The sequence below is a fragment of the Rhincodon typus genome, chromosome 10 (genome assembly GCF_021869965.1).
Source record: "Rhincodon typus isolate 14 chromosome 10, sRhiTyp1.1, whole genome shotgun sequence".
NCBI classification, from domain to species: Eukaryota; Metazoa; Chordata; class Chondrichthyes; order Orectolobiformes; family Rhincodontidae; genus Rhincodon; species Rhincodon typus.
In genome coordinates, this window is record NC_063341.1 from 77,380,080 (window position 1) to 77,392,398 (window position 12,319).

A 12,319-nucleotide genomic window follows, 5' to 3' on the forward strand; every position below is an offset into this window, starting at 1 on the left:
TATAGGACAGATGTCAGAGGTAGGTTCTTTACTCAGAGAGTAGTAAGGGCGTGGAATGCCCTGCCTGCAAAAGTAGTAGACTCGCTGACTTTAAGGGCATTTAAATGGTCATTGGATAAACATATGGATGATAATGGAATAGTGTAGGTTAGATGGGCTTCAGATTGGTTTCACAGGTCGGTGCAACATCGAGGGCCGACGGGCCTGTACTGTGCTGTAATGTTCTATGGTCTATGTTCTATGTTCTATGAAATGTTCACTGTTTCTCTCTCCTCAGGCCTGCTGAGTTTCTCCAGCATTCTCTGTGTTTGTTTCAGATTTCCACAATCTGGAGTGTTTTGCTTTGCTTTTAAGTATTGTGATGAAAATTGGGCAGGCACAAGTTGTCAGAAAGGGTAAAGATTCTGGTGGATCTGGAGGAGGGTACAGAGGTGGAAAGGGGTGAAGCCATAGAAAGATTTATAAATGAGCTGCTCAGGGAATAACCATGAAATACAGTAAGCACGCACCATGAATGCCAAAGGACAGGAGTGGATGTTGGCATGGTAAACACAGCAGTTGCTCTCAGTTGCATCTTTCCAGTTGATTGGACATTCCTTCTCTTCACAAAATCTTTTGGCTTCACTTGCATTGCTGTGCATTAACAAAGCAAAAATGTGTGAAACAAAACAACATTGGAATCTTTTCAAAGTAGAACAAAGTACCCTTTATGCTTGTTGAAAGCCATTTGCTTAATAGGGAATTGGTATTGTTTATACACTTAACAACACCCAATCAGCAGTCATTGTGGTACTTGCTTAATCAAGCTGGTATCAATTGATTAATGTTCACAATAGACCTGTTCTGATAGAATCCTAAAATCGTACAGCTAGAGAAGGCCACTCTGACCATCATGGCTATGTTGGATCTTTTGAAAGAGTTACCCAATTACTCCCAGCCATCATAACATTGCAAATATTCTCTCTATGAATATGTATTCATAGATTGTAGGGACAATAATATTTTATATCCAATTTGAAAGGGAGAAGACAGAGCTAAGACAAGCACTTTGAATCTAGATCAAGATGACTTCAATTCTAAGAAAATCTGAACCTTTTTTCTAGAAAAAGTAAAAAAAAATTGACCAGTTAATTCAAAACAGCATTTACAAGAAGTCATACAATTTAAGCTAAATGACTAGGAAGCCACTTGGGGGACAATTGCTACGGTGTTATTGACTTGAGTTTTATGGAGAAGGAGAGAAAGGGCTAGACTTATTTTCATGCAGAGAGACGAAGTCCATGAGAGCAGAGGTGCTATTAGTAACAGTCTCCAAGCAATCAAGGCTGAGAACTGAAGGGGGGCGATCTTGAGAAGTTTAGGAGTGTGAGAAGAAAGTGTCATAAGCAGAAGGTAGTGGAGGTGTCGGAGAGGAAGATATTCTATGAGGCTGTTGAAGACGCAGGCTTAGGGAACCTTTGTTGAGGAATAAATGAGCTGAGATACTAGTTCCGTTTTAGGATCCACAAAGAAAACAGTATTCGGTGAATGTGCAACAATTTGTCACAAAAAAAGCTGACTACAGCTGTGCCAGCTGAGCAAGAAGGTTTAACATGAAGGTATAGGTGACTCTTCGTTGTGATTTGAATATCTGTGAAGTTATTGCTGAGGTTAAAGAGACAAATCCTTCTTTCTGAAATTTGTGATGAGGTTAATCCAAAAGTTTTCATCTAGTGTCAAATAGTTTGTGGTTTTCTTTTGTGTAATAAACTTTTTAAATTGTTTTGTTAAAGTACATTTGCGGCTCCTCCAGAATATGTTCAGTGACTGACCTCCACAGTAGGGAGGAGGAAAGAAAATATAAGTTATGGTCCATCAAGTCAGTGAGATCAGATTTATCAGGATTACCATAAATTGGGATCAAAACAAAGGATAAAGCTGGCTTAAGAGGAATGTTGTGATGATTCATTCAACTTATTCCTGGGACAGACGGTTGACCTATGAATAGTTTGAATGGAATGGGCATATACTTCCTACAGTTTATATGAATGAGAGGTTAAAACATTTAGAATTCTTGTCGGACTCAACCCACCTTCATTGGTAGTGCTTCCATTCTGGAATTCTGCAGGTGGGTGTTCACTTACTGGGCAGGATTATTTGCAGTCCACAGATTTTTGGGTACATGGGGCAAGGATGTACTGGGATCCATATGCTTCCAATTCTTTCCTTCTCTGCCCCCTCTGTCTCATGGTTCAGATGTTGCACCATGCAGTTTTGCGGACGGGTGTCTCAATTCTGAACAACATTTGCCAACAGCCTCATGGAGGCAGATGCCAGCTGTAACTGTAAGTCTCTACAGCCTCTACAGTGTTCATGTCCTGGGCATTTTTGTAAATCAGACAGCAAAAGCAACCTTAACAAGTCAGAAATCGGCCCGTCCAATCACTTCAATGCAAGGGGCTCGAGTAAATTCTGCTTTATTCATTCACAGGATGTAGGTGATGCTGGTCGACCTAGTATTTATTGTCCATCCCAAATTACCCAGAGGGTGGTTGAGAGTCAGCCATGTTGCTGTGGGCCTGGAGTCACTTGTAGACCAGATCGGGTGAGGATGGCAGTTTCCTTCCCCAGGGGACATTTTCTCCCGACACTCAACAATGACTTAATGTTCATCATTAAACTTTTCATTCCAAAAACAATTGGATTCAATTTCTATTATTTGTCATGGTGGGATTGTGAACCTGATTCAACCATTACCTCGGACTCTGGACTAACAAAAACAGAAGCTGCTGGAAAAACTCAGCAGGTCTGGCAGCATCTGTGAAGAAAGAATCAGAGTTAACGTTTCAGGTCCAGTGACCCTTCAGGGACCCGAAACGTTAACACTGATTTTTTTCTGCTGAGTTTTTCCAGTAACTTCTGTTTTTGTTCCTGATTTACAGCAGCTGCAGTTCTTTCTCTGGACTAATAATTTAGTAATAATACCATTAGGCCATCTCCTCCCCATCCAACACTTTTCCCAAATGGGGAAGGGATCCTTGTGGCCTCAGTTATTATCCTTCCTGGAAATACCTGTATATTGGACCCACTTCTAATTATCTTACCTCCATTGTTTACTTTCCAATCAAGTTATTGAGGTGGGACTGGTTAGGAAGAAAAGGCCTTTTCATTAGGATCTTAATTGATATCATTCATAGGTGCTTGGCAGTATAGAGCTTGAGTATCATTTGAAAAAGATATGTTGTCAAAGATTTTCTTCTTACACTCATCAGAACAGAATTGCAGGAATACCAATTCTCAAAGGCAAGAAAGATAAAGGTGCCATAGTTCCAGGAGGCCATAGGGGTGCTTTCTCATTAGAGAGAGAGATGACTGGTGGGGGTTTAACCTGATGGTCACCATGCCTCAGGTGAGGGGAGAGGTCAAGAAGGAGAGACCTTCATTGCAACCTCAGCCTGTGTGGGAATTGAACCGATGCTGTTGGCATCAGTGTGGATTTGACACCTTTATTACAAAAACAATTTCTAATGCCTGAGAAGGGTGTGATCATTGATTAGCAAGTGAACTCTGATTGGTAAAGGCAATACAATGGAGAATGAACCAACATTGAGTGTCCCCTAAGCCCTTTTTTTTCTTAGAATAGGTGCAGTTCATGAACTTACTCATTTTATTTGCAAAGCACAGGGGTCCCATGTGTGAATATATGCAACTCTTAGAACACATGACTTAGCAAGCTACAAGACTGAATGATGATATTAAATTGGCTGTTTGTATAATTCTTAGCACAACTGGGATTGGGGAGTGAATGTTGTTCTCATAATACTAGTTTAATAACTTCCAAAATGACTTAAATATTTGAAATGAAGTTTAAATCAGTATTAATTTCATTGCCAAATCGTTTTTTTTCTCTCTCATGGTCTTTCCATTTAAACATAGATTTTTCAAATAAATTCAAAAGCTAGTTTTAATTTGAATGATGAGAGTGTGGTCAGCCTCTCAGTGGGGGTCAGACGATCCAACCTCTAGTGAGAAAATGTTGGTAAAAGGGCCAACCTTAATCTTATGGCAAGTTCAAATTGTGGAAGACACAAATAATCACCTCATGGAGACTGCTCTTTTCTGTTTGCAAAATACATATAATCAGGAGAGAGTCCAAACTGTAACGAGGTTTATGTTCCATTGTTTCCCCAACTGAAAATGGTGGTGCAATGAATAAAATTGATGGTGGTTTTGAAGGAAAGGTAAAATTCTGTTCCTTCGCATTAGCTCCCACCTGTATTTCAGAATTCCATTTGTGACAGCTGTCTGATAGAAGTCGTCGGAAGCAGTGAGGGCATAGGTGACATTGAATTCCTCCCCACTCCGCACTTTCGCAGGAGGTCTGACGACCCAGCTCATGTCCAATCCTTAAAACAGAGAGGAAGAAAATCACACTAAACAGGAGATAAACAGGGCTGTAATTACATAAATACACAGCTGAAAAACCAAAGAACTCCTGCCCTTTATTGTCTACAGTCAAAAGGTGGAGTAATGTTCCAATCTTTTCTTGTCCTTTACCCGTTAGAGAACGCACCTGCGATAGGGTGGTAATTTCATGTTGTCAGAACAAAAACTGGAAGAATGCACTGTATCTCTCTTAAATCCCATTGCTTCACTGATAGGGGTTGGTTAGCTGGCTTGTGAGGCAGAGTAATGCCAATAGCATGGGTTCAATTCCTGCACTGTCTGAGGTTACTGTGAAAGACCAATTTTCTCATCCTCTCAATTCACCTAAGGTACAATGACCCTCAGGTCAGGCCACCACCTATCACCTCCCTCTAATGACAGAGCAGCCCTCCAAGACTATTGCAACTTTACCTTTTTAATTCACTGAGCGCAGCACAAATTTATGCATTTTACCTAATTACTAATGTGGACAATCAAATATTTGTGATTGTGATGACCAGAAAATGCCTTGTTTAAAATACATTTGCACGTTCTTCGACTGACCTCTTTGAAAAAAAAACAGACCAGGTATCCTTAATCTTTCAAATTCAAGTCTAAAAAATAACTAATTTTTTTTTCTATTCATTTGTGGGACGTGGGTGTCACTGGCTGGGACAGCATTTCTTACCTGTCCCTAGTTGGCCTTGAGAAGGTGGTGGTGAACTGCCTTCTTAACCCGCTGCAGTCCTCCTGCTGTAGGTTGACCCACAATGCTATTAGGGAGGGAAATCCAGGTTTTTGACCCAGCGACAGTGAAAGAATGGCAAAATATTTCCAAGTCAGGATGGTGAGTGGCTTGGAGGGAAACTTGGATGTGGTAGTGTTCCCATATGTCTGCTGTCCTTGTCCTTCTAGATGGAAGTGGTCATGGGTTTGGAAGGTGCTGTCTGAGGATCTTTGGTGAATTTCTTGTGAGTCTTGCAGATAGTACACACTGCTGCTACTGAGCATCGGTGGTGGAGGGAATGAATGTTTGTGGATGTAGTGCCTATCAAGTGGGCTGCTTTGTCCTGGATGGTGTCAAGCTTCTTGAGTGTTGTTGGGGCTGCACTCATCCAGGCAAGTGGGGAGTATTCCATCACACTCCTGACTTGTGCCTTGCAGATGGTGGGCAGGCTTTGAGGAATCAGGAGGTGAGTTACTCACTGCAGTATTCCCAGCTTCTGGCCTGCTCTTGTAGCCGCTGTGTTAATGTGGTGAGTTCAGTTGAGTTTCTGGTCAATGCTAAGCCCCAGGATGTTGATAGTGGGGGATTCAGTGATGGTAACACCATTGAACGTCAAAGGGCGGTGATTAGATTGTCTCTTATTGGCGATGGTCATAGCCTGGCATTTGTGTGGCGTGAATGTCACTTGCCACTTGTCAACCCAAGCCTGGATATTGTTCAGATCTTGTTGCATGTGAACATGGACTGCTTCAGTATCTGAGGAGTCACAAATGGTGCTGAACATTGTGCAATCATTGGCAAACATCCCCACTTCTGACCTTATGATGGAGGGAAGGTCCAATACTGAAGCCTTCAGAACATTACAAAAGATGGAAGAATCATTTTAGTGCCTCCACATCCCTTTTATAGATCTGTTATCTATAAAATATTTATATTTCTGGTATCTACGTCATGGACTCACTGACTGGCCTATGTAAGTGCCAATGATGCCATGGAATGTTCTAAAACATTCAGTCTGGTAGCTGGCAAGAGGATCAAAAGCAGACTAGGAGCAAAGTTTAAACAATTCCTCTCTCACTGACAGTGGAATCCATCCTTTGAGACATATCAAACCTGAAGCTGGGTTCCAACTCATCAATAGCTCAGGAGCAGCTGTGGATGGAAGTTATACTATTTTGGGGACTTTGCTCCTGAAGCTGAGGGCTAGCAGGATCATTCATCTTGGAGTATCATGCTCCCAGTAATTTCACTTTGATTACGATCAGTATCTGCTGGTGTCATCGATTGGATTTTAGCAACATTTTGATGGTTGTTGTGTGCAATAATCCAACTGTCCACTCACAATGCAGGATACAGACTTGTGATTTCCTTCCAGACTTGTGATTTCTATTGTAAAGAGATGTTATCTCTCTCTGGATTGCATGAATCAAAATATTGCTGTCGTAGGTCATGAGAGACACTTGACCTTAATGTCTGAGTGAACAACACAACATTAGACATGTTGGCTTAGGTAAAGATTTTTTGTAAGTATACAGGAACATAGAACTTCGGAGTAAAGGATGCAATTTAGCCCTTTGAGATATTCTGAAATGTAGTCCCCTACTGAATAGTGGATTCAGAGACCCAAACTAAACGTGGGAGAACACAGTTGAAAATCTAAGGTTCTTGAGTAGATCTGTAGCTTGAGTTGTAGATGCTGTGTATGATTTGCTCGCCGAGCTGGTTCGTTCGTTTGCAGACGTTTCATTACCCTGCTGGGTAACATCATCAGTGCAGCCTCTGGTTAAGCGCTGTTGTGTTTTCCCGCCTGGTTTTAAACTCTGGAGATCGTTGGAATTGATGACCTCATTTCCAGTTTTCCGTCACAGTGGTGTATACATAGGGTCTAGTTCTATGTGTTTATTGATGGCTTTCTTGGTGGAGAACCAGGCCTCTAGGAATTCCCATGCTTGTCTCTGTTTGGCTTGTCCTAGGATTCTGGTGTTGTCCCAATCAAACTGGTGGTTCTCCTTAACTGTGTGAATGGAGACGAGTGAGTATTGGTCGTGTCTTTTTGTTGCTAATTGGTGTTCATGTATCCTTGTGGCCAGTTTTCTTCCTGTTTGTCCAATGTAATATTTGTCACAGTCCTTGCATGGAATTTTGTATATTATGTTGGTTCTGTCCATAGTGGGTAAGGGATCTTTGGTTCGAGTTAGCAGTTGGCGTAGGGTTGACGTGGGTTTGTGTGCCACTCTGATGCCCAATGGTCGTAGGAGTCTTGTGGTCAGTTCGGACCTGTTCATGATGTAAGGTAGCGTGATGAGTGTGTCGGGGCGTGCAGTATTTTCCTGGTGTTGTACGTGTGGTAGGCATCGTCGGATCCAGTTGTTCGAGTATCCGTTGTCCTTAAATATTTGGTGGAAATACTGTTCTTCTTTTTGGTGTAGTTCCAATTTGTTACAGTGTGTTGTCACTCATTTAAATAGTGTTTTCACGCAACCTTGTTTGTGGGTGTTGGTGTGGTTACTGTTGGAATTCAATACTTGGTCAATGTTTGTGGCATTTCTGTGTACCCTCAGCAGGAATTCCCCGTTGGCCCTGCGTTCTAACCTCATGTCCAGGAATGGGAGCTGTTCGTTCCTTTCCTTTTCCCTGGTGAATTTGATGCTGGTGAGAGTGTCATTTATTAGTTGGTGTGTCTCCTCTAGTTTGGTCCGTTTGATGTTGAAAAAAGTGCCATTCATGTTTCAGGTCCACAGTTTGGGTTGGATCCAACCAGGATCCAATACCAGGAAAACACAACAGTGCTTCATCGGAGGCTGCACTGATGATGTTACCCAGCTGGGTAATGAAACATCTGCGGAACAACAAACCAGCTTGGCGAGCCAACCAACCACAACAGTTGAAAATCCTGCCTTGAGAGAAAGGTTAGGGTCAAGCATTGATTAAAAAAGTGACTATTTGCTGTTCAATTAACATTAAAAAGAACCCAAATGAGGGGAAGGAAACATGCTTGGTGTGGCCCATATGTGATTTCAGTTCTACACCAAGATAATTGCCTCTCACTTGCCCTCTGGAGTGTACCAAAAGGCATTTCATTATCCCAAAGCAGCTGTATAGAATTGACACATGGATTGCATTGAAGAAGCTGAAAAATAGAGAGGTTACGTTGGAGCTGTACTGCACTTTGGTTAGGAAGGATATGATTGCACTGGAGGGGGTGCAGTGAAGATTCACCAGTATATTGCCTGGGATGGGGCAGTTTAGCGATGAAGGGAGGCTGGATAAGCTTGAGTTGTTTTCTTTAGAGTAGAGAAAGGGGGTCTGACAGAGGTCTATAAGATTATGAGGGGTGTGAACCAGGTAGATAGAAAGCAGCTGTTCTCCTTAGTTGAAGTGTCAATAACAAAGGGGCAACATTTTGAAGTGAAAAGCAGGAGGTTTGGAGGGATTTGTTTTTCATCAGAGAGTGGGTGGGGGTGTGGAATTCACTGCCTGGGAGGGTAGTTGACGTGGAAAAACTCATAATTGTTAAAAAGTGCTTGGATAAGCACTTGAAGTGTCAGAATGTTCAAGGCTACGGGCCTAGTATGGGAAAGTCAGGCTAGTATACATAGATTGGTGCAGACTTGATGGGCCAAAAGGCCTCTTATGTGCTATACATCTCCATGATCTCTAATTAGAGATGAACACCAAGGACAGAGCTTGCCGGGGATCACATCTCACAGGAAACAAAACCACAAAATAGTGTGGGGAAAACTAAGTGAAAGAGTATAAATCACTATACTCAGACTAATTTCACTTCAATTGATGATGATAATCAGTGCCTCAAACATTTCCAAGTTAATCACACATATGTATAGACAGTACCTTAACAGTGTAGGATTTAGACAACATGGGATCTTACCAGCACAGTCGATCATGTTGTGCTCATCTGGGTGTTCCATGGGCCAACAGTCATATTCCGTGTTATCTAAGTCATGCCAACATCGAGTAACCTTAAAAGAAAGATTAATCCTGAACAGTCACATTTGCAGTGTTCTCAATTGCCATCTCCCCACTGGCGGAAATAGTTTCTTGCTGTCGACTTTATCAATTCCTTAATCAGCTTAAACATCTCAATTGGTCTCCCTGCTGTAGGAAAGATATTGTTAAACTTGAAAGTGTGCAAAAAAGATTTACAAGGATGTTGCCGGGTTTGGAGGGTTTGAGCTATAGGGAGAGGCTGAAAAGGCTGAGGCTATTTTCCCTGGAGCATGGAGGCTGAGGGGTGACCTTATAGGGGCTCATAAAAACATGAGGGGCTTGGATAGGGTGAATAGCCAAGGTCCTTTCCCCCGGGTAGGAGTGTCCCAAACTAGAGGGCTTAGGTTTACGGTGAGAGGGGAAAGATTTAAAAGGGACCTAAGGGGCAACTTTTTCATGCAGAGTGTGGTGTGTGTATAGAATGAGCTGGCAGAGGAGGTGGTACAGGCTGGTACAATTACACATTTAAAAGGCATCAGGATGGGTACATGAATAGGCAGGGTTTAGAGGGATTTGAGCCAAATGCTGGCAAATGGGACTAGATTAATTTAGGATATCTGGTTGGCATGGACGAGTTCAACCAAAAGTTCTGTTTCCATACTGTACAACTGTATGACTCTATAATTGGGGAACAGAGAATCTCTCCTTTACCACTCTAATCAATACCTTTCACTTTATCCCTGGGCATCCTCACCATCTGTTCCACTTGCTCCTCCTCATTCTCTGTCACTAACCTAAAAACCATTATTTTCGAGTTCCTTTCAGTTTGGGAGAAGAGTCATATTAGACTCAAAAAATTAACTTTGCTTCTCCCTCCACTGATGATGGCAGACCAACTGAGTTTCTCCACAATTCTGTTTTTATTTATGGCCTTATTTCACAGGAGATGGAGTATAAAAATAGGGAGGTCTTGCCAAAACAGTAAAAGACACTAGTTAGTTGACATCAAGAATACTCTGGACAGTTTTAGTCCCCTTGTGTAAGGAAAAATTGGAGGCTATCCAGCGAAGGTTCACTAGGTTGATCCCAGGTATGGAGAGACTGCCTTATGAGGAAAGGTTGGGTATGAGGAAAGGTTGGGTAGATTTAGCTCACACATGTTGGAGTTTAGAAGAACGAGACGTGACCTTATTGAAGCATACAAGATTCCTCGGGGATTTGACAGGACAGATGTAGGTTGTTTCCCCCTGTGGGAGAGTCTAGGACCAGGGGGCATCGTCTCAGAATAAGTCCCATTTGGTTTAGCTAGGTCACATTTGAAGTATTGTAGAGGTTTACCAGGATGTTGCTGGATTGGAGTGTATTAAGCTATAAGGAGAGGTTGGGCAAACTGGGATTGTTTTTGCGTCAGAGACTGAGGGTCAACCTGTTAGAAGAATGCAAAGGGATGAGAAGCTTGGACAGGGTGGATAGTTGGGGCCCTTTTTATCTCAGGTGGAAATGTCAAATACTAGAGAGCATAGGTTTAAGGTGAGAGGGGAAATGCTCAAAGGAGATGAAGGCACAGGGTGGTAGGTGCCTGGAATGTGTTGCCAGGGGAAGTGGTAGAAGTAAATACTTTTGCATTATTTAAGAGGCATTTAGACAGACACATGAACAGGCACAGGCAGGGAGTAGCGGGATATTGGCCATGTGCAAACAGATGAGATTAGTTTAGAATAGAATCATGATCAGCACAGACATAATTGGCTGAATGGTCTGTTCCTGTGCTGTATTGTTCTATATATGTATGATTTACGTACACTTGAAACAGGGATGAAGAGGAATTTCTTCTCTCAGAGGGAAATGAATCTGTAGAATTCTTTACCACAGAGGGCTGTTGAGGTTGGGTCATTAAGTATATTTAAGGCTGGGATAGACAGATTTTTAATCAGTTCGGGGATTGAGGGTTATGGGGAAAAGGCAAGAAAGGGTAGTTGAGGATTATCAGATCAGCAATGGCCTCGTTGAATAACGGAGTAGACTCGATGGGCTGAATGGCCTTCTTCTGCTGTTATATCTTATGGTTTTTTTTTTGGACACCCCTACAACCCATGAAAGAATAAAAGGAGAAAGAAATTAGGTCATGGCTTAGTCCACAAATTTACTGATAAATTTATTATTTCATGTCATTGCAAACATCAGGAAGAAAGTTTCAATCTGTTAAGTCAGGGCCAGAAGTAAGTGAACCAATTTATCTCCCATGAGGGTATCTCCCTTAAGTTGACTTCAAGGCAAAACCTGGCTACAAACACAGAGAAACTCATAAACTCATAGAATCACAGAATCCCTACAGTGTGGGAACAGGCTTATTAAACAGGTGCAACGTACAGATTCCTCAACCTCTTATTCTGAACATCACATCGACTGGATTAATCTCACCTCCGTGATGGCATCAGAAACGCACACTGTTTTCGGAGGAAAAAGGGCCATCATCTCATGCTGACAGACTGGGGTTTTTAAAAAACTTGTATTTTCATCAAAACACACTATAGCAAAATCCTTATCATTGAAGCAAATAGAATCGGACTCAGCGTTTAACTAACTGGTCAAGAAGAGGAGTATAACATTGTGCTCCCAGTCTGTACATTTGATACTCATTAATATCTTGATTATTTCCCACAAACAGCTCCTCTCTGTTTCCATTAATAAAAGTGTCCGCATCGTTTAATTGCACTCATTTCGGTTAAATAAAAATTAATCTAGGTTATACTTTCTGTGGTAATCAATGTAATGATATTTCGGGAACTAACCAAGCTTACTTACCATGAAGAAAAGAGGGAAGATTTGTAAAACTGCCCTGTGTCTCTTATGTTCCATTGCTGGTGTCTTTGCAATGTTTCCTCAGTAGATGTTCCTGCTGCTTCTGTCCAGGTCTGTCACAAACACTTGATTATGGGTTTTTTTCCAATCACTGATAGGTACAGTGGAAGTTGATTAATCATTATCTCTAGTGGCCGTGATTAAGGTCCCTGCTGTCAAAGGAAGGCAAAAAATAAACCTAACAATCTTCAGCAGATGGCTTTGTCATCTTAATCAGAGAAATAACATGTTTGCTCCCTCCTTGGATATCAACAACCCAAATGTATATTTTTAGCAGCATTGGTTTACAATCACTATGTCTGATGTCATTGAGAAATACAGAGACAAGGGGGACTGAGGGATACTTTTCACCTTTTTATGAGGTTTGGGAGTCGATAG

The 12,319-nt window shown here is 41.8% G+C and overlaps 1 protein-coding gene across 1 annotated transcript in view; it reads right to left on the bottom strand.

Moving 5' to 3' along the window:
* LOC109925094 (atrial natriuretic peptide receptor 2-like) overlaps positions 1-11,551 on the bottom strand; it is a 61,429-nt gene extending 49,878 nt beyond the window's left edge. The window contains exons 1-4 of the mRNA XM_048601564.1: positions 11,501-11,551; positions 9,021-9,111; positions 4,253-4,385; positions 510-633 (exon numbers count right to left, since the gene is read on the bottom strand). Of these exons, the coding sequence (XP_048457521.1) occupies positions 510-633; positions 4,253-4,385; positions 9,021-9,111; positions 11,501-11,551 (399 nt within the window). The remainder of the gene's footprint in view (positions 1-509; positions 634-4,252; positions 4,386-9,020; positions 9,112-11,500) is intronic.
* Positions 11,552-12,319: the final 768 nt, after the last annotated feature.